Genomic DNA, 23,793 nt, shown 5'->3' on the forward strand with positions numbered 1-23,793 from the left:
GGAGTTGCAACTAGTAGTAGTTCCGGTTTTGAACATGGCATTCCAGGCAATTAACGGGCTGAACCATTTGTCAATTATTGGGCCATGTTGCAACCTGACATGCTTTTGCCAAGGTTTTCTCTACTCCCTCGTGGGGCATAATATACAAGAAATCTGTTCCTTTTCCCCCAACTGACTTATCATTGCTAAAGCATGCACCTGTTGGGCAACCTCTTTTGTATAGGCATCTACTTCTGCATTTTTGGAGAAGAACCAAATGTCTAAACCAGGATAAGCCTTAATCCAATATATGGAGCCTTTCAAGCGCTGCCAGTTATTATATATATATTGCCATATTTCTGCATGTGTTACCAATTTGCCTGAGGCTGACACCCACTGATCCCTTGCCCAGGATTGCATGTAATGGGTAATCCCTTTCATAACATACTGCCTGTGACTCTGCAGACCCTTTCCCCCTCTTTTATCACATATTGCAGTGCCTGTTGGATAGCCACTAGCGCTGTCTCTTGTGCACTCTAAGAATTTGGTAAAAGAGCCCCTGATTTTAAACCTGTGGTAGAAACAGCAGACCAAGAGGTATATTGGGTTCAAGAATATTTATTCTGTTCACACAAATTAAATGCTACCCAAATGAAGTGCTCTAACCTGTATCTCTTCCTGCCTCTTCTCCTCTGCCCAGCTCAGGAGCCACGTGCCAGGGCCATGCTTGGCAGTTGATCTCTGCCCCACACTCCTGCACCCAGCTCTCCATCTCCAGGGGCAGAAGGGCCAGGAATTGCTCCAGGACCAAGAGGTCTAACATCTCAGCTTTGTTCAAAAGCCTTGCTAAAGTCCAGATATACTATGGTATATGCACGGCATTTCCTCAGTCAACCAGTCTAGTAACTCTAACAGGAGGTCAAGTTAGTCTGGGATGACTTGTTTGGCATAATCCATGTTGGCACCTGTTAATTTATTATGTGCTATTTATGTGCTCAGACATGCTGTTTGATCACCTGTTCAAGGACTTGCTCAGCATCGTCAAGCTCATAGGCCTGTAGTCTCCCGTCCTGTTCCTTCCTCCTTTTTGAAAATTGGAACATGAGGTCTCCAGGACTTCTTAAAGCTTACAGGGGACCTTGCAAAGGATAGGGAAAGTGTGGCATTTTTACAGGTGGCCAAGGTGATGGGAGTGGGAGAAACAAGTCTCTTCTTGGAAGGGATGTCCAAGGCAGGAACTGACAGGAATTGAGGGCAAGGGGCAACTGCAGATCCCTCTGGGCCACTGGGAGACTTTCTGGCCCCTTGAAGCCTCATTTCCCAGGACTTCCATGCAAGGCGGCCCAGGAGCCAGCATTTCAGGACATCGCTTCCACTTCTGGATGACTTCTTACCTCCTAATAAACACTGGTGTCTGTTACCAGTCCTACCATGTGTTTGTGTCTGTGTGTGTGAGAGAGAGCCCTTCAGGGTAGAGCAGACTGGGAAACCAAAGGCATGCGTGCTAATACAATTAATTAATTAAACATATTTCTACACCGCCACAATCAAAATGACCTTCCACAGCTGACATTAAAAAAAATCATACAAGATAAAACATATCCAGTACAAAAATAAAAACACAACAGCCACAGAAAAAAGATGGCAACATCAAGTCAAATCAATCTCTGTGGGAAGTCGTCCTGGAAGGAGACTGTGCCTCGAGAACTGGAAAACCCAAGGTGGCGGTAGGGCACGTGATTTGCCTCTGCTCACTGACAGGCAATAGGGAAGTCACAAGTAGCTGGAAATACGAAGTGTCTGTAAAAAGGGACAAGTAACTGATCCTTAGGATCACAGCTCAGGAGGATGAAATTTGCCCTGATCAGAGAAAGTTTCCTAGCTGCCAATGATGGACACACATTTTCACCAATCCTGAGCATGGAAAGATGACCGTGGGGAAAAGGAGGCAAAAAAGCCAGGCAGTCAATCAGAGAAGCCGAAAAACTGGGACTGCGCATAGGAGGATAAAGGGAACAGCCTTTGGGGCAAGGGTCCAGAGAAGGCACCCATCACTGCTGCACTCCAGATGTGGTGTCCTCCTCTCGTTGTCTCCCTCTGCCACCTACAGCTCATCTTGAGAGGATTCCATTTCGGTTTGGGCCCTACTTGGACACTGCACTGCGGTCATCGGCTTGAACTCTTGATGATGAAATTCTTTCTCTGTAGAAATCTATCATCTATTCTTCGATAGCCAACTTAGTTTATTTTGTCAACTTAGTTTTATCTCACGTTTGCACGCTGTCGAGTAAAAATAGATTGCATTTCTTTTTGTTTCTTACCTCTGGTTATCACTCTGCCATGAAAAATATGGTTAAGACATGTTTTAAACATCAATGGTTCGCTTTTCAACTGGGGGAATGGGTGCATCTGAGAGTCCCCCTAGCCAAACATAAGGATAAGAGATCAGGAGTCTTTTATTATTATTTTACTATTTCTTTCTTTCTTTCAAAATATCTATAGCCAGCCCAATTGACAAGGATGCTGAGCAAGTCAAAGAAAGTCGTATAAACACACACGCAAAGCACACGTTTAACAATATACGTTGTTAGAAATCCCAATTTTTTAAAAAACCACATAGGCAACCAGTGAATAAAAGAATCCATAGGGCCCAGCAGCACTGCACTGCTAGTTTACAAAATGCCAATCTGATAGGGATCCAGGTGCCCCCGAGGGGAAGTGCTCAAAAGACAGAGCTGAAAGTTGAGTGTGTCAACACTGAAAGTCCACCTGTAGCCTTAACAATATGAGGGAAGGGGAAGACGTTACTGCACAGGGGAGAGAAAGATGCATACTTTAGACGATCAGCAGAGCAGCAGGAATAAGGCATCAAAGACATTTGTGTGATTCCACCCAAGCTGATCATTTTATGGAAAGTAAGGCAATTGATCATACCAACGCTCCTTTCAAACTCCATGCGTTTATACGGTTTCTCCCCCATGGATGCTCTTATGGGAACTAAGGTGACCGCTGTGAGTAAACCTCTTTCCACACTCCATGCATTGATAGGGCTTCTCCCCTGTGTGGATCCTTTCGTGGTCAGTAAGCGAACTGCCCCTTCTAAAGCTCTTTCCACACACCATGCATTTATATGGTTTCTCCCCAGTATGGATTCTTTCATGCCTGGTAAGCGAATGGGAGTCGCAGAAGTCTTTTCCACACTCCTTACATTTATATGGTTTCTCCCCAGTGTGGATCCTTTTATGGGAAGTGAGGTGACAGCTCTGGAGGAAACTCTTCCCACATTCCAGGCATTTATAGGGTTTCTCCCCTGTGTGGATCCTTTCGTGGTAAGTGAGGGAGCTGCTCATGATGAAGCTTTTCCCACATATCTTGCACTGATAGGGTTTTTCCCCTGTGTGGGTCATTTTGTGGTAAGTGAGGTAAGTGCTTTGACTGAAACTCTTCCCACACTCCGTGCATTTAAAGGGTTTCTCCCCTGAGTGGATCTTTTCGTGCCTGGTAAGCGAATGGGAGTCGCAGAAGTGTTTTCCACACTCCTTGCATTTATACGGCTTCACCCCTGTGTGATTCCTTTCATGGTAAGTGAGGGAAGTGCTCCTTCTGAAGCACTTTCCACACTGCGTGCACGTGAAAGGTTTTTCCCCCGTGTGGATCCTCTTATGGGAAATAAGGTTACTGCTTTGACTGAAGCTCTGGCCACACTCTGTGCACTTATACGGTTTCTCCCCGGTGTGGATCCTTTCGTGTCTCATAAGAGAATGAGAGTCGCAAAAGTGTTTCCCACACTCTTTGCATACATATTGTTTCTTTTCTGTAGCTACACCTTGATATAACCTAACAGAGACTTCAGAACTCATTTGGCGCTGTCTGTATTCACAGAGTTGCCTTTCCATGTGGATTCTGTAACGATTGCTTAAATCAGGTTCATCTTTGAATATTTCGCCACGCATGAGGAAATCGTTCGTTTCGTTCTCTTTCCAATGTTCTTGGGTCAGGAAGTCATGACTTCCTGCACTTTGAGAAGAAGGCTTCTCTGTATCACTGAACTGGTGGCTCTCAGGTCTTTTTAGTCCCCACGGATATTGAAATATCTCTTCTTGAACTTCTTGCTTGATGGTTTGCAATGATAACATCCTTGTCTCCTCATCATTTTTATCCTCCTGCCCATCAGCTCCTTGGGGAAATAATGAAACGTAACAGATGAAAATATTACTAGGATAAGGCAGAAACTCAGCATGCATAAGTTGCATCTCTTCTTTCAGCATCTCTAATCTTTCCTCTTTCCATACTTGGCGACCAATGTTATGTAGATGAGAGTGATGAGCGAAAGATGAGAAAAATAATCTTAGAAGCTGAAGTGTTAATTTCTTAGCTGTGAGATTAAACAGAAACTGCTAAGGTTGCTAAAGAAAATCTTTAAATTCCAGATGAGAAATGGTCAATGCATCCTAAATTGAAGGAGGTCCCTTCAACCTCTTGTTTTCCTCAGCACCCCAGGCAGATCGGTCTCTGTCCTATGGCTAGAAGACAACCTCATGTTTGGCATCATCTTGAGAGAAACAGAGCGACAAGAAATTCTGACAAGAAAATAGATTCTCTGACTATTTTCATAAGAGCAAAGAGGGGCCCTTACCCAGAGAAGCCATGTTCCTTGAGTTCTCCAGCATGACCTCCCCGTGCAAGGCTCTCTGTTCAGAACCCATCAGTGCCCATTCCTCTTCAGTGAAATACACAGCCACCTCCTCGAAGGATACAGGACACTGAAAGAGGAAGAAAACATTCCTTATGTAACTTCAGGCATTAAAGCAGATTGTGGAAGAGCACCGTATCTGCAGTCTTCAAACTATGCAAAAGAAGATGGATCGATCTCCCAGCCCCTCACTCTGAGCCCCAGGATTACAGATTACACTTATCAAAACATTAACAAAATAACTAATACATAATGTCTGTGTGTCTTAATCCATTACACCAATAACAAGACAATACCCCTTTTCGTGATATAATTTTAGATCGTGAGAGTCACTGAAGTTAAACATTTCTGGAGTCTTGAGGCCATCCTTCATTGCCTACCCACATAACTGAAAATGAAAAGCTAAATTTTAGTTGTATAAAATATAGTTGCAATTTTTTTTCCGTCTGAGTTCTTGGAGTGCTCCTGAAATCCATCGATGGATCCCCAAGGGTTTGTGGACCCCAGGTTAAGAATCCCTGCTGCAATTTTGCTGGATAAAAGTTGTAATAATATTGAAATTGAATTAAATTCAACTAACCCCTCCCAACATTTTTGCCTGGGAAACACTTAACTTACAGTACATCATTTTTTAAATCTCATGAGCTTTCCTTTCTTTGAATTGGTATTAAATTATTCTTTTGTTATTGTAATTAGATGATTATTTAACTGGCTCTGAATAGTCATCTACCAGGCAAATACTGTACTTTAGCACTTGTCTATAACTGTTAATTTTTGTTTGCTAATTTTAAACCTGTATCTTGGAGGGTTTTTTTTTTTTTTTCCAAATTAGTTATTGAAGACCACAAGGCACAATGAATACAAACCCTATTCCTAAGAAATACGGTGTGCGTAGACTCCTGTTAAAAAAGAGAGATCTCCAAATGTTTCCTTGCATATTTTTCTGCTGTTCCTCCACTTACCAGAGCTGGAATCACAGGTGTGGTTTCTCTTCGACAGTCATGAGGAGCCAATTCTACAAATACTAACGATGTCCTGCTCCCTGTGTGGGAAACAAAATTGGTAGTCTGAAAGCATCCTTCGTGAAATCTGGAGAAACACTAGACACATGAGGAAAGAGAGAAAGAGAGATGACTTTCTTGTGGAAGAATTTCACAATTACCTGATAAGGTGTTTTGACTTGGATCTTCTGGGGAAATCTCCCTCAAGAGTTGCTCCTGAGAGAAATGTCCTGTTGCCTTGGGGCATTCAGCAACCATCTCCACCAAGGGACCCTGGCTCTGAGGCCGAATCCAAGAACAAAGAAGAAGTGGAGTTAAGGAAATGGGAAGAAGTGGATTCTTGCTCTCTCAAGTCCAAAATTTTCAGCAGTGGAGAAAGAAGGTAGCATTGAAGAACTTGCGTCAAATATGTTGTCTGGACGTGACCAAGGGAAAAATCTGCCTAAGGAGTTAGTTAAATATTGTCATCATGTTATGAGATCACATATATTCCTATCACGCTGTTAATCATACAGGAAGCAAGGCAACACAAAGCCAATGAAGAGAGAAGGAACAGGAACTCAGGATAATTTAAATGTAGATGGCAACACCACCATCACTCACTCTAACTCTGCTTTCTGATCTTGCAAGCCATCCTTGCTTCCACCGTATGTAGACAAGGTACTCAAAATCACCTACTGTTATGTAGACTGCTACACCTCCGAGTGGGTAAGACGAGGGCAGCAGTAGGCGGGTTCACAAGGTGGACTCTGTGTTTGAGATCCTACATTGTATACAAGCGCAGGCATGTGCTTGAGGTACATCTGGGATTTGGTCATGCTTGAGGCAAACTGGCCAACATGTGCCAGAATTCAGCAATCTTCTCCTCACTGTTGGCAGGAAATACTGCATGTGGCATGGGGGAAGCTGAGGCTGGTAACTTAGTCTAGACTTCCTCCACCTCACTAGACAGCAAGAGACGTGGTATCTGGAAACAACCAGTAGAACCATTTGCCTAACGATTTACTTTAATATTGCCCACAGAAGACTCTTGATAGCAAGGTATGTAAACATTCAAGAACACTGTTATACTTATGTTCCCACAAATTTAAAGATACTAGGAGGAAATACTCTCACCTGCATCTCTTCCTGCTTCTTTTCTTCTTCTTGGCCAAGGAGGAAGCCCTCTGCCAGGGCCACCGTCTGGGAGGAGGTCTCTGCTCCACACTCCCGGACCCAGCTCTCCATCTCCGGGGGCAGGACAGTCAGGAACTGCTCCAGGAGCACCAGGTCCAGCATCTCAGCTTTCGTTCTCCTTTTTGGCTTCAGCCACTGACTGCAAAGATAGTGGAGTTGGCTGCAAACCACCCGTGGTCCCTTGGCCTCTTCATAATGAAAGTCCCTGAAACGCTGGCACCGATGGTGCAAGCTAATGATTTCGTCAACAGCATTCTTCTGCCCAGCTCCTTTTCCTCTGATCTCAGGCTGGGTGCCATGAAGAACGTGTAATGTTCCTTCTCCTGGGGGGTCCATACACTCCATGTTCCCAAATCCAATTCAAAACTGGAGTACAGTTTCTCCTGGATCTCTGAAATCACTCCCCTTGGGAGGAGCATGAAGCTGTTAGTCTTCTTTCGTAGCAGTGGTTTTCATCTGCAAAAAGAAACCCATGAAAAGAACAAGATAACTTCCGCTTTTAGTTCAGGTAGAAAAGAAACAGCTGGAATGAGTGAGAAAGGTAGACCAGAAGCTGGTCCAGATGTTCTCACTGAGAACTCAACCCCTTTGGTTCTTTAAGCAGAATCCTTATAGAGTGTGGAGGCATAAGAGCCAATTCTCTCCCCCAAAATAATCTCAAAGAAGCATCTTTTGCTGCCCCGGGGATAGAGGCAGGCAGGCAGGCAGGCAGGCAGGCAGGCAGGCAGGCAGGCAGGCAGGCAGGCAGGCAGGCAGGCAGGCAGGCAGGCAGGCAGCCGGGCAGGCAGCCGTCACTGCAGGGAGAGTCCTCATACTTATCCCTGACCTCTCCCTCCAGACAGGACTTAGAAGGACCTTCTTTCTCACGGCTTCAAGGGCTACTGTATCTAACGCGAAAACAAGTGAGCCAGCCTGGATCCTCCCTGCAAAAGGCCAGGCCAACTGACTCCCACCCCCACTCCTGGGATTGCCCCCCGTTTTCTGCTTGCAGCCGCTTCTCCCCCGGTCCCTCCTCCCCCATCAGCAGATTCATCTCCCCAGAAGCAAACTGAGATCCCTGGGGGGGGGGGATTGATCCTGTTTTGCAGGAGCGCTCTCTCTCGCCCAGAAGATGCCTGAAAAGCGGCTGCGGGGGCTGCACGCGGCGGGGAGGCTCGCAAGCCGGGACCTCCAGCCTCTTCCCGGAGACAGGGCTTGCCGTCCCCAGCAATGCCTCCTCACCCCGAGCAGCGGGCATTTCTGCCCGGGGTCCCCTCGCTCAGCCTCTCCGCTCCCGCAGGATCCTCCTGCAGCCCCTTCCCTCTTGGCAGGCTCAGGGTTCAGAGGGAGGGAGACGGGGACTCAGGGAGGGAAGCGTCTGACGCGCTCCTTTCCGCCCTCGGGAAAACTCTCGCCCGGCTTTCTCCAGAGAGACGGCAGACTGCGGGGAAGTCACCCGGCGCGTGCTCCGTCGCTTTCCCGGGGCCGGAGCCCGCCAGGAGCCCGCCATCTGACCGCAGCAGCGCCCCCTGGCGGCGTTGGCGTGTCACAGGCGAGATTGGGACCGCCGACCGGTGTCCTTTGCGGTCTTGGACGGGCAGCCCTTTCTCTTGCATTCACGGTTGCCCGAGAACCGAGGGGTGGCGCCGAAGCAGGAGTCGCGCCCGGCTAGATCAGTGGGTCGGTTTCACGTAGCCGACACGGAATCAGTCAATATGCCAGAGTTTCTCAGCTGGCTTTACGGATCTGAGAACACCATCCGAGGACCATTTCCGGCTCTTAAGGCCTCGTGAACGTCCAGCCCGGAGCGGCCCAAGCAGGGGCGCTAGTCCGCATGACCAGAGCGGCTCCAGAACGCCCCTCTGAAAGGGGCGGGGCTCGCGTGGCGAAGGCGGGGTATTCCTTGGTCCCGTGACCTCCCCGCGGCGCCCTCTGAGCCAGGCTCTTGGCGCCGTCTCTCGGCCCCACCGGCAGCCCCGGCAGGTCGACCAGGCCAAGAATCAGCTCCGCGGGAAGGCCGAGCCTCCTCCTGCTGTGGCTGACTCTCGTGACGGAGCACTGCCAGGCCGGCCATGGCGTCCCTCCCTCTCCCTCCTCTAAGCCAGTGGATTCGGGAGGCCTCCGTCTGAGTCGCGTCCCAACAGTACCTCATTGCTCTGGACGTCAACGGGGGCTCAGCCCCGCTTCCCTCGGCAACGGTTCCTCCGTATTCCCATCAAGGGGGCCTCCCTTGCTCTCTGCCCCAGACTACCTCGCGAGGCGGCGGCTGTGGGGAAAGTGGTCCTGTTCTGTGCTCGGATCTAGTTTTGGAGGGATTCTGTGCCAACTCTGAGCGACCACATGGGTTGAAAATTAAGGTCCTGAATAAAGAGAAATAGAAGTGATTTTAAAAAATGTCCCCCAGCAGAAAAACTGCAGAAAGAAACAAAATTGCAAAAAAATTTACCTCAGAAATTGAAAGGTGGTGAAAAAATTAAGGTGGGAATGTGCTCGTCTCAATGAGTGAAAATTGGAATAGAAAAGACAAAAGAAAACGGAGAAATGGCAGCCAATATTGGAACATTAACAAACCTTATTTAATAAAGAAATGTGAGAGATACCCTACGAATAAACTAATTTAATAAAGGAACATGAGGAGAAATGTCCCTTCAAATGACAGATGAAATGAAGAGCTCCTCAGAAAATAGGAATGGCTGAAAAGGTTTTTTTTTTTAAAAAATGCTGAGAATTTAAAGTGGCCTAGAATATCTTGAGATCATGAAAGAACAAAGGGAGCTCAGAAAAATAAGGTACAAATTCTGTTTTAAATTTTTTTTTAAAAAGAAAGAAAAGAACTCCTGTTGTAAAAGATCAATCAGTAAAGAGCAATTTCAAAAGTATTTATTCCTTTTGCAGCTTAAGTGGGGAATTTACGAGGAGAGTCTTAAGAACATGTCTTTTTCCTGTGGACTTTCCAGAAAACCCTTAAAATGTGGTTTTGTCAGCAGGCGTGGGAATCACATGGCAATAGGGAGCCCGCAAAATGGCCTTATTGCATGTAAGATCTTGAAGGCACTCTCCCATGGCATTGTTTATATTTATTTTTAATGGTTTTTTAAGACTCCGTTTTTAATAGTTTTTGTTTCAAGTGTACGTCGCCCAGAGTCATATCCGTGAGATGGGCGGCTATGTAAATCCGATCAATCGATAAATAAACTTCATTCCTCATTTGATGATAGGAGTGTTGGCTGCTATGCATAGTTTCCTTATAACTTAAGTTATTGAGTTTGTATGCCAAGTCCAACCAGACTCCCAGTAGACTCAATTGACAAATATCAAGACAGTACTGCAATGTATCTTGATGTTAAAAAGAGGTTATTTGAGGAGTTAGACCAAGTCTAGATTATTTGAGGAAGAAAGTCAGATCGTTCTGGAGCCGCACAAATCTGCTTCCCTTCTGGTCCCTCTTGTTTCTTCAGGTCAGTGGGACAGTTTTATTCACAGCATCCACCTGCCCTGGCTGTTTCCACCCGGCCACCTGGACTATTCTGAGATTCAAAATTGGAAGGGGGCGTGGCTTCCCAAGCCATACCCTCCTGCTTTCCCAGGGCTGCAAATAGTGCTTTTAACCCTTAAGATACCTCTCTTTCTCCCAAGGAAACAAGCAAATCCTCTTGCTGCCGTGCCGAAATGAGAAGAGGCAAAGCAGAGGTTACATTAGGCAGCCTGGCAGGTTGGGAGCAGAGATGTTTCTTGGCCCCAGCACTTGGGGCCCGCTAATCGCTTTAGCGGAAGCAGGAGCAGAGGGAGGTAGTATTTAGAGGGCTTCACCCTTGAAAGAGCAACATCTCTAAATCAGCAGATGAGAGATGCCATTGCAGATATGTCAAATAAGTATTCTCAATCCGTCATGCCAACTTTTTAGGAAAAAAGAGATTCTGACGTTTCAAAGACCCTGCCTTAATAAATTCACTAATCAAAGGGGGATGGAAGTTTCTAAGTTCTGAAGACTCTGTGCTCTAATCCCTAATTCTTCTCCTTCAAACTCACAACAGTCTGCATGAATCTTGCTTCCTTGATCACGGTCTGCAGTTCATGGGATGACAGTGGGTAAGGTGGTGGTGTGGTGACTTCCCTAAAGTGGACAGACTTTTATTTTTGAGCTTAGGAGTCGGTGTGGCCTCGTTTTTCTTGGCATCCTATGTGTACAGGTAAAAGAAATTACAAAAGAAAACATATTCACGTGATTTAATTTATTTGATACCCTGTCTTTCCATTTAGGGTAACGAGTCAGTCATTTTTCCCCCTAAGATCATCCAGGTTGTTAATCAATCTTGGCAATAGCAACGTTTCCAACTCCATGGAAGGGTTACATCTTATTACTCTCTGCTGAGTTCCAGCCATTGATGGAAACTTTTCCTTCTCAAGCATTCATTTCCATGGACAACATTTAACACATTTTGCTTCATATTCTTATTTTTGCTAGACTCCCCCTGAATCCAGATGCACTGAAAAGTGTCGCGCTGGAGAGGCCAAGGTGGTTCTGGAAGGACCCCTAACCCCTACATGGAACTGCTGGGGGAGGTGATCTTTCTCAACCTTTTGACCCTGGAGGAACCTGTGAAATATTTTTCAGGCCTCAGGGAACCCCTGCATTGTTGTTGTTTAGTCATTAAGTCGTGTCCGACTCTTCGTGACCCCATGAACCATATTGCGCCAGGCCTTCCTGTCCTTCACTGCCTCCCTGAGTTTGCTCAGTTTCATGCTCAAACCCCTGCATATTCAGGTTCAAATATAGACCAAAAGTTACAAAATGATTATATTTGTTTCATATTATATTTGTTTCAACCCTAACCCTAACCCTTAATGCCTATATATACAGTGGGGCAAAAAAGTATTTAGTCAGCCACCAATTGTGCAAGTTCTCCCACTTAAAAAGATGAGAGAGGCCTGTAATTTTCATCATAGGTATACCTCAACTATGAGAGACAAAATGGGGAAAAAAATCTAGAAAATCACATTGTCTGATTTTTAAAGAATTTATTTGCAAATCATGGTGGAAAATAAGTATTTGGTCAATATCAAAAGTTCATCTCAATACTTTGTTATATATCCTTTGTTGGCAATGACAGAGGTCAAACGTTTTCTGTAAGTCTTCACAAGGTTTTCACACACTGTTGCTGGTGTTTTGGCCCATTCCTCCATGCAGATCTCCTCTAGAGCAGTGATGTTTTGGGGCTGTTGCTGGGCAACACGGACTTTCAACTCCCTCCAAAGGTTTTCCATGGGGTTGAGATCTGGAGACTGGCTAGGCCACTCCAGGACCTTGAAATGCTTCTTACGAAGCCACTCCTTCGTCGCCCGGGCGGTGTGTTTGGGATCATTGTCATGCTGAAAGACCCAGCCACATTTCATCTTCAATGCCCTTGCTGATGGAAGGAGGTGTTCACTCAAAATCTCACGATACATGGCCCCATTCATTCTTTCCTTTACACAGATCAGTCGTCCTGGTCCCTTTGCAGAAAAACAGCCCCAAAGCATGATGTTTCCACCCCCATGCTTCACAGTAGGTATGGTGTTCTTTGGATGCAACTCAGCATTCTCTCGCCTCCAAACACAACGAGTTGAGTTTAGACCAAAACGTTCTACTTTGGTTTCATCTGACCATATGACATTCTCCCAATCCTCTTCTGGAGCATCCAAATGCTCTCTAGCAAACTTCAGACGGGCCCAGACATGTACTGGCTTAAGCAGGGGGACACGCCTGGCACTGCAGGATTTGAGTCCCTGGTGGCGTAGTGTGTTACTGATGGTAGCCTTTGTTACTTTGGTCCCAGCTCTCTGCAGATCATTCACTAGGTCCCCCTGTGTGGTTCTGGGATTTTTGCTCACCGTTCTTGTGATCATTTTGACCCCACAGGGTGAGATCTTGCATGGAGCCCCAGATCGAGGGAGATTATCAGTGGTCTTGTATGTCTTCCATTGTCTAATTACTGCTCCCACAGTTGATGTCTTCACACCAAGCTGCTTGCCTATTGCAGATTCAGTCTTCCCAGCCTGGTGCAGGTCTACAATTTTGTTTCTGGTGTCCTTCAACAGCTCTTTGGTCTTGGCCATAGTGGAGTTTGGAGTGTGACTGTTGGAGGTTGTGGACAGGTGTCTTTTATACTGATAACAAGGTCAAACAGGTGCCATTACTACAGGTAACGAGTGGAGGACAGAGTAGCCTGGAGGAGTTACAGGTCTGTGAGAGCCAGACATCTTGCTTGTTTGTAGGTGACCAAATACTTATTTTCCACCATGATTTGCAAATAAATTCTTTAAAAATCAGACAATGTGATTTTCTGGATTTTTTCCCCCATTTTGTCTCTCATAGTTGAGGTATACCTATGATGAAAATTACAGGCCTCTCTCATCTTTTTAAGTGAGAGAACTTGCACAATTGGTGGCTGACTAAATATTTTTTTGCCCCACTGTATGCATTAACGGTGTTCTTAAACTAAAAGTAAAGAATGAAACTTACCTCTTTAATGTGAAAGCTGTGCTTGTTTTTTGCTGCACAAATACTCAATTCTGGGCCAGACTTGAGTTTTGGAGATCAGTTGTGGGAAATTTTTGGCCTGTTGCGGGTTTTTTGGGCTATTTTGGGCTACTTTTAAGGGCGTGTACAGTTTTTGAGCGATATATCAAATGGTCATGAATGATAAGTGCAAAATGCATCTCAGGGACCCAGATGACGCCAGGTTGGCTGACCTCCTCCCCTCTCTCTGCACCACCAGCACCTCGTTCCCCAAATCCAGCTTCTCATTTCTCAGCCCCCCTTTCCACCTCCTTTGCAAAACTAGAGGAGGGCTGACACCTTGCAACCTCCAACATCCCTCCCCTTAACCTCTCCCGAAATCTTGGCACCCTGATGCCAAAGCCTTCACCACGACCACCACTTTTTCCTTTCCCCCCTCTCCCCCCCTTTGTGGGTGGCTCCTGCTGCCACTGGTGCCCAGGCCAGCCCAGCCCTGGATCTCCTGCACCCACCCTGAGGCCCCTGTGCCTGCAGAAAGGCAGGAAGTGCGCCTCACTCCTCACCTCCCACATGCACGCACGTGTGCAATCCTCGCTCTGGCAAGCCAACCCAGTGTTGAAGGCTGGAGGGTTTTTCTTCAGTCTCTGCTATTTTTAAATAAATCTTGATCTCCCAGGGAACCCCTAGTGATCTAGCATGATGAATTCCATTTCCTGTCTGTTCCTTTGCTCCTGCTGTTCCTCTATGCAGGGACACAACTTTCTCCAGAAATTTTCTTAAAAATGGAAGGTTGGAGACATTCTAAAGTTGTTAAAAGCAGCTGGATTGAGAAGACTTCCTGATCAGGGGGGACACTGATGGCCACAGGGTGACCAACTGATTGGGGTACATTTTTACCCGTTGCAAGAGAGGGCCAAATTATGCACAGAGTCGAGGGAAGGCTTTCCCACTTTGTTTCTGTACAGAAGCAAAGAGGCGCCCTCAGGACTGAAATCCACATCGAGCGCGCAAAGGGGCCTTGTCCAGAGGTTTCCATATGCTTCGCTAAGCAGGTAAATGCATCACAACTCCTACTGGCTGAAACAAATCCACGGGTGAATGATATGATGCACATACGTACTACAACTATGTACCCCATAATAGGTCATGAGGGGGGCTCATTAGCATCTTATGTGTACTCCCAGGGGTGTGTTTTTCACTATTATAACGAGGCAAAGGGTACTTTCACTCAACACTTCTTCCTTTCTTAGTCACATATCAATTCAACAATCAGGGGGGACATAGGAAATTCCTAATACACAAACACAAACAGCCCCCATACACAAACAGCCCATGGGGGGGCACAACACAACAGCCTCCTTCCTCCTGCCCCCCCATGGAAAATGCACCCTTTCTCCCCTCTTTGCATGAGCACCTGCACTGCACACAGAATGCACCAGGGGCTCCCTCTGCAAACAGAAGGCAACACCTGTGCTTCAGCATTGAGCCACTGGAGGGCGAATGCCAGAGGTGGCTTTCCAGAGGAGGGTGGGAGGGGAGTGACATCACTACGGCTTGCCCCTCTAGGATGCTACACTCTCTCTCTTTAACCCTTTGAGCTTTGCAGGCAACAAGCTGCCGGAAAGCCTTCCAGGGAAGAGAGCCAGATGTGGCCCTGGGTGAGCAGGGGGCCTCTTCCCGTGCAAAGGGAGGCAGACGGTTCTAGCGCTGGAGAAGGAAGAGACACATGCCAAGTCCTAATCCAGGTTTAATCTTCTGAGTCCTGGGGGGTGGGAGATCCCTGATCCCATCTTCCCCTGCCACCCCTTTCCATCCATGTAACGGGGGGGGGGGGAAGCAGAGCTCCAGACCAGCCGTGTTGCCCCCAGGAATAACTCCAGAATCCCCAGGGAGGAGGAGGGGATCTGGGGGAGCCCTTCGTGCCCCATTTCCTGGGAAGAGCCCCTGAGTGGGAAGAGAGGGAGAGTTTGCATTGCAAATCTCAAGCAGGAAAGAAGAAAAGCTTTGCAAGGAAGGAGGTGCCAAAGATTGTGCCTGCATTCTCACTATGTGCTGATGAGACTAAATTAGGTTGGATCCTCTGCAGTTCAACATGTCTTAGGAGGCTGAGTGAACCAGGACATCATCATAAGGTCCGTTTTTTCAGGGCCTGTGCTTTGTGTGAACTCGGCCCCTGTGGTTTGTGGATCTGTTTGGGCTTACAGCATGTTGTGTGAACCTCCTTGTGTGTCATAGGGTGACCTGGCTCTTGAAAAGCAAACCCTGAAGAAAGACAAATGGAACATCCTAAACCAGGGTCATTTCATTGGCATTTCATTTTATGTGAAGTGAACTTTCATGGTTTGTTAACCTGTTTGGGGTTTGGCATGTTGTGCGAACCCTGCTTGTAGGTGAATGTAGATACAGCTTTTAAAAAAGCAAGGCCTTCCTTGTGAGAAAAAAGAAATAGAAAATGCTCCAAAGTGCATTTATTGAGTATTCCAAGTCCTTGATGGAAGTCAATCCCATATTTTGCAACACACACACACACACACACACACACAGAGGATCTGTCTGCTCAATGCTACTGCAATTCTTTACCAGCTCAGAAAAATACTTCCTTCCATGGGGATGAGTGTTATGCAATGGTTAAATCCACCACTTTCTAATTCTTGGAATCTATCTTCTTTTCCATCTCAGATACACAAACTGGAAGCCATTTCTAAGTCCTTGCATACAGACAAAATTATCTCTTGAGCAAAGAGGACTGGATGGCCTGCTGTGGTCATTCCTGCAGCTACAGGAACAGACCTATTAATACAATAGCGTTTGGAGCTCCACAAGATTCCTTGGATCCATTTGGAGTTGCATTGCAGGACAGAGAAAGAATGGAGACACAACCTTTAGCAAGTGAGGGGACTGGAAAATACCCTTCTGCTGTTCAGCTTGGGAGCTGTGGGGAGATCTGGGCAAGATCTGGGCAGAAGATCCTGGAGGAGGAAAGCATCCACTCAGAAGTTCAGCCCTGGAACTTCAGGAGTATCCAATACCAGGAAGCTGAGGGACCCCGAGGGCTTTGCAGCCGACTCCACTATTTTTGTAGTCAATGGTTGAGACCAGAAAAGCACACAAAAGCACAGATGCTGGACCTGGTTGTTCTGGAGCAGTTCCTGGCCCTTCTGCCCTTGCAGATGGAGAGCTGGGTGCGGGAGTGTGGAGCAGAGACCACCTCCCAGGCGGTGGCCCTGGTGGAAGGCTTCCTCCTGAGCCAGGCGGAGGAGCAGAAGGAACAGGTCGAATTGCAGGTGAGAGACCTTCATTTTGGGAGCCCAGAAGGGGTTTGAATGGAATAAACAATGTGTTTGAATTCTTAACCCCTCCCTACCAGAGCTCTTTGCCATTCATAATATATGGAGATGTTTCACTAATTCTTGTAGGACATTTTTCCATTATCCATTCTAGAAGATAGATTTGGGACAGCCATTCCTTTCTTACTTTCCAGTCTCACTGATGGACATTGGGGGATTTGAAATTGTGTTCAGAGAATAAGAATCCACTTCATATTGTGTGATGTCTGTTAATTCTTCTTTTCTCCTGCCTACTATTCCAAGTCCTTCGCTGTGGACATCAGAGATCCTGAGGGAAGGAGGAATCCCTCAAATCCCCCTCAGGAGCTGTTTTTCAGGAGAATCTCTCAGGAAGATTCAAGTCAGGACCCCTCAGGAGGTAATCGAAGGTCCTCCTATTCCCCAGAGAGATTCCAGCTGTCTCATCTTCTCTATGTCTTTTCTTCCATAGAATACCTCCTCCTATTTTATTAATTATGCATTTTAAAATTCTGTCTCCCTCATAGGGAAGAAAAGAATGACATTGACTGCTTTTTATGGTGGAGCTGAAACAGTGGTTGAACCTCGAACTCAAGTAAGAGGAGGAAATTTGTTTATTAGATTTGAATAATGAATAATGAAATTTATTCATTAGAGTTTTATTCTTTTCCTTCAGGAAGTAAAGGTGGTATACATAGCACTCTCTCCTTCCATTTTTAGCTCTTGTTTGGGCTTGGTATTTTTGTGTTCCTGAGCATCATGGAAGAATCAAGTGAGAATTTTATTAGGAAATCTTTTTTTATGATTGGGACTTAACTCTCCTTGTGCTAGTTATCCTCCCTAATTTTCAATAACTATATTTTTTACAAAATCCTTCAAGAGAGGCATTCTTTTTGTAATTCTTTGACTTGGAATTGGGGAAGGCTATTCAAAAATAACTAAATACTCACACTGGCACATTACCATTTTTAAAAAGCTTTGTTCACAACCAGTGATAAGAAAAATAAGTGCATCAGATTAAAAGATAAGGCAGATTATTAAAATCCAATGAAGTTGGCCAGAAAGAAAAGTCTCTAAGTAAAACGTTGCTCTGAAAGAGTGTAGAATCAAGACACTTTTGGCTTCCAAACAATTTCTAATCCTCTGATTTGTACCTGGATTTGGAGGCCAAACAATCCAGCTTTGCAAAGACTGAGAAATGTCCTTCCCAGAAAATTTTCTCTGCTTTCTCATCTCCCATTCAGCCAATGGCTCGGTCTACTAGCAGCTTCCTTGCAATCTGAAAAGCAGACACTGGGTTGCATGTCTCTGGATATTCATGGCCCCCCACCCAATCCCTGGCTGTGCTCTCCCAGCACTTTCATGAAGGTGTTGAGCATGGACAGGATTGGTTCTTCTGGGACACCATAAGCCATTTGCTGAAATGGTAGAAAGAATCCCCCCCCCCAATTCCTTCTGCAAACACAGGAAAGATTGGAGTCACTGATAGGTGGGGTTTCCAAGGCCCATCTGCCCGTTGATTCTCTCCAGACACTGACAGTCTTTTGATGATGGATGGATAGATGGAGATTAGATAGATATAGAGATAATAGATAGATCAATCGATCCAGAAGGAAGGTGGGGTTTCTTTCACTGAATGGCACTGAAAGCCCTGCAGAATCAATCAGGTTGATCAAGCCTGCCTGAAATATTTTTTTCAGTCAGAGGCTTTTGGCTCGGTCCATTTTCTCACCTAAACCTTGGAATTTTACCATGCAGAGCCATTTAACTTAATTCATATCTTTGCTTTGGGAATTTGTAAACAATAGGACAGATCTTGCAAACCCTCCTGGGCTGCTTCTGTTCTTTTTTTCCTTGTCCAGGAGGGTCTTGTGTCCTTCGAAGAGGTGGCTGTGTATTTTTCCAAGGAGGAGTGGTCTCAGCTGGATCCTCACCAGAAAGCGCTGCATTGGGAAGTCATGCTGGAAAATTATAGGACCGTGGCCTCTCTGGGTAAAGGTTTGCTACTCCCCAATCAGAGATTTCGGGAAGACATTTTGTAGTCAGATGCCATCAGCTATTTCTTATTAAAAAATCTCCAACCAGATGTCATCTCTTGGGAGGGAGAAGGAAAAGTTCTGACCTTTTCCTGCTCCAAGGAAGGGAAGAGGTCAACAGCTCTCTGCTTAGATGCATCTTGTGCCATTTTTCATCTGGTCAATTTTTCCATTTCTATTTCAACTATCACTGACAAAGTAACTTACTGGCTTGAGGAGATGCCTCCATCACACCAATTTCAGCTTTTTCGACCCAGGTGCTTCCCTATCTGTCCTGTGAACGATTGTCATTTCTTCAGGGTCTTGGGTTAATGAGCTTTCTTCCTTTTCAATTGTATCCTGAGCCTAAGGATTAGGGGCAGAATGGTCCCATTTTTCCATTGCAAAGATGCTACTTAGGATTAATAGAATAACTCCTGGGTTTTTTTCTCTGTAACCGTGTGATTTTGGCAAGAGAAAAATGAATAGCAAATGGAAGGTAGCTTGGTTAGTAAGAAAGGATGAGTTTCAACATTGATTTAACTCTCATAGGTCTCTGCTGGAATTGGCCCCCCTCCAATAAATGTTAGGTTTTCTCCTAGTACCTCCTGGGATGCTTCCCCGATTCTTCCTTAACTCAAAGCTGACTCTGGACGAAATTAGAATATATAAGGATAACTCCAAACAAAAAGGATGCTTTAGATATTTTCAAAGCTTTTATGGCTCAAGAATATAGGAATTATTATTTCTATACCATGCCACTGAATTATGCAAAACTGCAAGATATTGGAATTTGGCACAATTTCTGAAGGAAATTGATATGATTTCCTACCATTTGATCTTTTCCCCTAATCTTGCTATCATTTTCATTTTTCTTTTTATTTGAAGGTAATAACGGGCAGGAGAATAAAGATTCCAGGGAACCATTCCAAATGATCAGGCATGGAGACGGAACGGAGAAGCCTGCAATTCAAATGGAACTAGAAAGGCAAGAGAGAAAGCAGTCAAATAATTGGGATAAGGAAAGTTCATCTTCCATTGATGCTCAGATACAAGACTTTGTTGCCCAACAAGGAAAAATAAGGAAAAAGTATATTGGAGAAAGTGTAAAACTATTCAAAGACAAATTAGATTTAAATGAATACTATTCAACCCAAACCAAAGGAGAAGATTATATATGCAGAGACAATGGAAAACATTCCAATTGGACTTTCACTCTTTCTCCTAAAAATGGGTCTCTTACATCTCATAAAAGGATCCACACAGAAGAGAAGCCATATAAATGCATGGAGTGTGGAAAAAGCTTCTGTCATAGTGGTTCCCTTACTTACCATAACAGCATCCACACAGGGGAGAAACCATATAAATGCGTGGAATGTGGAAGGAGCTTTAGTAATAGCAGTCAACTTACTTCCCATAAAAGGATCCACACAGGAGAGAAACCATATAAATGCATGGAGTGTGGAAAGAGCTTTACAAATAGCAGTGAGCTTACTTCCCATAAAAGGATCCACACAGGAGAGAAACCATATAAATGCTTGGAGTGTGGAAAGACCTTTATTCAGAGTGGTCAACTTACTTCCCATAAAAGGATCCACACAGGCGAGAAACCATATAAATGCTTGGAGTGTGAAAAGAGTTTTCCTCATAGTAGTCAACTTACTTCCCACAAAAGGATCCACACAGGGGAGAAGCCATATAAATGCACTGAGTGTGGAAAGCATTTCAGCCAACATAGTACACTTACTACCCATAAAAGGATCCACACAGGGGAGAAGCCATATAAATGCACTGAGTGTGGAAAGCATTTCAGCCAACAAAGTACACTTACTTCTCATAAAAGGATCCACACAGGAGAGAATCCATATAAATGCATGGAATGTGGAAAGGGCTTCAGCCAGCACAGAAATCTTACTTCCCATAAAAGGATCCACACAGGAGAGAAGCCGTATGTGTGCAGAGAGTGTGGAAAGAGCTTCAGTCATAGTAATTCCCTTACCTATCATAAAAGAATCCACACAGGGGAGAAACCATATAAGTGCATGGAGTGTGGGAAGAACTTTGCTAATAGCAGTGAGCTTACTACCCATAAAAGGATCCACACAGGGGAGAAGCCATATAAATGCTTGGAGTGTGGAAAGCACTTCAGCCAACATAGTATATTTACTTCCCATAAAAGGATCCACACAGGGGAGAAGCCATATAAATGCTTGGAGTGTGGAAAGACCTTTACTCAGAAGGGTACTCTTACTTCCCATAAAAGGATCCACACAGGGGAGAAACCATATAAATGCATGGAATGTGGAAAGGGCTTCTGCGAAAATGGGTCACTTACTGTTCATAAAAGGATCCACACAGGGGAGAAGCCATATAAATGCATGGAGTGTGGAAAGCACTTTAGCCAACATAGTACACTTACTTCCCATAAAAGAATGCACATAGGAGAGAATCCAAATAAATATGTGGAATGTGGAAAGAGCTTCAGCAGGTGTAATGACCTAATTTCCCATACACAGATTCATTTGGGTGAGAAACCATGTAAATTCTAGATTTAGTTGGTTAAATCTATGCATTTCCTTTTTATACTTAAAACCCACACTAACCAAGTTCTCCATTACGAAAGTAACAACCCAACCTCCCATAAGAGGAGCTGTGTAAGAACATTATTCAGATGAGTGCAAATCACACTGCAGCAACCCAGAACAACAGAAAAAGGAAACAGACCACCTATACAACATCTTCCAACAAAATGGATAACCCACCCAACTTTATCAAAAAGTGCCAGGCCACTCAATCCACTGCAGCACAACCAACACAAGCTATGAAAAGGATAACACTGCCATACATCAAAAACATCTCAGAAACAACCAACAGGCTATTACAACAACATGGCATCACCGTAGCACACAAACCAACTAAAGCCCTCCAAAACATCTTAAGTAAACCAAAGGACCCAGTAGCCCAAGAAGAAAAAACAGGAGTCATCTACAACACGTAAGGACTGTAACAGCCACTACTGTATGTAGGACAGAGAGGCAGAGCACATCCATGAACACCAACTAGCAGTCAGAAGACATGATGAAAACTCCTTAATCTCACAACACATGGACAGACTCAGCTATAGTTTCAACTGGGAAACTGTCAGCATCCTAGTCCAAGCTAAATCCAAAAACGCAAGGTAATTCCTGGAAGCTTGGCATTCAAAAAAATCAGACATCAACAGACATATACAGTAACTACATTTACACACCATTCAAAAGAGACAATAAAATAGCTAAGAAGAAAACAAAAAGGCCGGAGCACATCCTCTCCAGCAGCCAATACCCAGATAAGCAGGGATTAACACCAGACAAACAAACAGAAAACAATACCCTGATCAAGGAACTACCAAGGAGAAAACCACACCCCAAACAACACTGGCAGGGCAAACTGCAAGGAGCAAACCCCACACTCACTAGCACTGATGATATTACCTGGTTGGGTAATGAAATGTCTGCAAGCAAACAACTGAGCTTAGAGGACATCAGGGGCTCCACAGTTCAATTCTGGGCTACGTACATTCTCTTCTACAGGCAGACATTTAACAGGTGCTGCCTCCTGAGGCAGTAGAAGGAGCTGTATCTCTCTGATGGCAGACAAAGACAAAGCTTTATTAGTTTTTCTTCTGCTATAGCAGATATGTAGATAGAAATTCAACTGATCCACAATCACTTCCAATAATTTAAACTTTCCTTCTTTTGCCTTTTCTTATAATTGTTATCCCCTCCTTTTTGAATTCCTTAATACACTCACAGTTTATCAGAGGACCCTACACTTCTCTGTCCTCACAAAAAGTTGGAAATGGTGCAGCAGAGAGATTCTGGGGTCTGAAGCAATATTATGATCCAAAGGGAACTCAAGTTCCATCAAAGTATACAGAGTGAGATGGTGTGTGATATTGAATTGTCCCATTGAATAATTGTGATATTGAATTAAAAGTAACAACTAAGAGGAGTTGTGCTTTAAATTTTTCCTCCCTCCCTCCCTCTCTTTCTTTCTCCCAAGTTAGGGATACTCAGGAGAATGAAAATGAAAATGACTCCAGGGTGCTGACATTGCCTAATTATTAAGCAAGAAGAGAGACCTTTGGAAATCATTGGGGACCAAAATAAAATAATATGAAATTAAGAAAAACTACTTCAAAAATTTGGAGCAGACTTCTTCAGCATTTGAATGTACTGGATTCCAGAAATTTTTATTGACCAAACACACACAAATGAGAAGGGGAACTACCTTGGGGATGTGAAGTTACCAAAAAATAATCAGACTCACATCCAAGATGTAGAACTGAGACTTGAGTCAACCAATATGAATACAGAAGCAGGGAACCTTTTTCAGTCAAAGGTATATCATTATATATAGTGTGTGGAAAGAACTTCAGGATGAAGAATTCCTCTCTCACAAAAGGAATCTGAATGACGAGAAGCCCCTGAAATGCATGTGCATTGTTTTCAAATGAATGGCAGCACCTAAACCAAATTGACATATAAAGGAATGTGCAGTAACCTTAGAGCCAGCTTACTGTGAATCTTATCAGAGCATTCCCATGGCAACCCATGAATCTGTTCTGGCATTTTGACACTCTAAATCAATCCCCTTCCTTGATTTGTTTCTTTTCTCCTAGACAATAGTTCTCTTTGAAACTCATAGATAGCAAAAGGGCAGGAGGGCAGGAAGTAACTCAAGATGTATATCTATGTCTGCATCATCCTATGAATATGGATGCCTGCATCATCTTTCCCTTTTTCCTGAAATGTATAAATATCAGTGCATCTCTTGTTCACAGGGGTATCACTATCCTTTGGTGGGGTCCCCTCCAGTACGTACTGTCTAATAAACACTGCAGTCAGCCTTGATTATTTGCTTTGGGCCTGCGTTTTGATTCTACAGAAATTGGTGTGAGAAGTGGGGTTCACAATCTTCGAGCTGCTACCAGAGATGAATAGCAGGACACCCTTCAGGGTGAATGGAATGGTGAGCATGATCCCATGTCCCTTCCCAGTGTCAAACAAGAGCACTGTTTAGGAATGTGTGTAAGACAACAGTTTGTGTGTCATGAGCCACGATTCAGAGGCTGACTCAACCTGACAGAGAATCTGATTCTGAC

General features: G+C 44.8%; 2 protein-coding genes across 8 annotated transcripts; one reads left to right on the forward strand and one right to left on the reverse strand.

The window, feature by feature from the left end:
- Nucleotides 1-2,417: 2,417 nt before the first annotated feature.
- Nucleotides 2,418-9,105, reverse strand: LOC112542492 (uncharacterized). Of its 3 annotated transcripts, none has more exons than XM_088151389.1 (6): nt 8,976-9,105; nt 6,790-7,305; nt 5,835-5,952; nt 5,635-5,714; nt 4,616-4,742; nt 2,418-4,156 (listed from the first exon to the last, which is right to left on the reverse strand). In XM_088151389.1, the coding sequence occupies exons 2-6, from the start codon at nt 7,192-7,194 to the stop codon at nt 2,940-2,942; spliced, it is 1,947 nt and encodes a 648-aa protein (XP_088007515.1). In that variant the 5' UTR covers nt 7,195-7,305; nt 8,976-9,105; the 3' UTR covers nt 2,418-2,939. The 3 variants fall into 3 exon arrangements, with proteins under 3 accessions (XP_088007515.1, XP_088007516.1, XP_088007514.1); XM_088151390.1 differs by lacking the exon at nt 8,976-9,105 and adding an exon at nt 8,071-8,662 and having other exon boundaries at nt 2,418-4,153; XM_088151388.1 differs by lacking the exon at nt 8,976-9,105 and adding an exon at nt 8,071-8,659.
- A 5,814-nt stretch (nt 9,106-14,919) lies between these two features.
- On the forward strand, nt 14,920-23,542 carry LOC148214468 (uncharacterized). Of its 5 annotated transcripts, none has more exons than XM_088151301.1 (6): nt 14,920-14,985; nt 16,007-16,611; nt 16,918-17,032; nt 17,160-17,227; nt 18,495-18,630; nt 19,536-23,542. In XM_088151301.1, the coding sequence occupies exons 2-6, from the start codon at nt 16,078-16,080 to the stop codon at nt 21,194-21,196; spliced, it is 2,514 nt and encodes an 837-aa protein (XP_088007427.1). In that variant the 5' UTR covers nt 14,920-14,985; nt 16,007-16,077; the 3' UTR covers nt 21,197-23,542. The 5 variants fall into 5 exon arrangements, with proteins under 5 accessions (XP_088007427.1, XP_088007425.1, XP_088007428.1 ...); XM_088151299.1 differs by having other exon boundaries at nt 14,931-15,072; XM_088151302.1 differs by having other exon boundaries at nt 14,931-15,072; nt 18,495-18,624.
- Nucleotides 23,543-23,793: the final 251 nt, after the last annotated feature.

The sequence above is a fragment of the Python bivittatus genome, unplaced genomic scaffold, assembly GCF_059951505.1.
Source record: "Python bivittatus isolate LINGU-HERP-01145 unplaced genomic scaffold, Pbiv_v1 ctg000650_np1212, whole genome shotgun sequence".
NCBI classification, from domain to species: Eukaryota; Metazoa; Chordata; class Lepidosauria; order Squamata; family Pythonidae; genus Python; species Python bivittatus.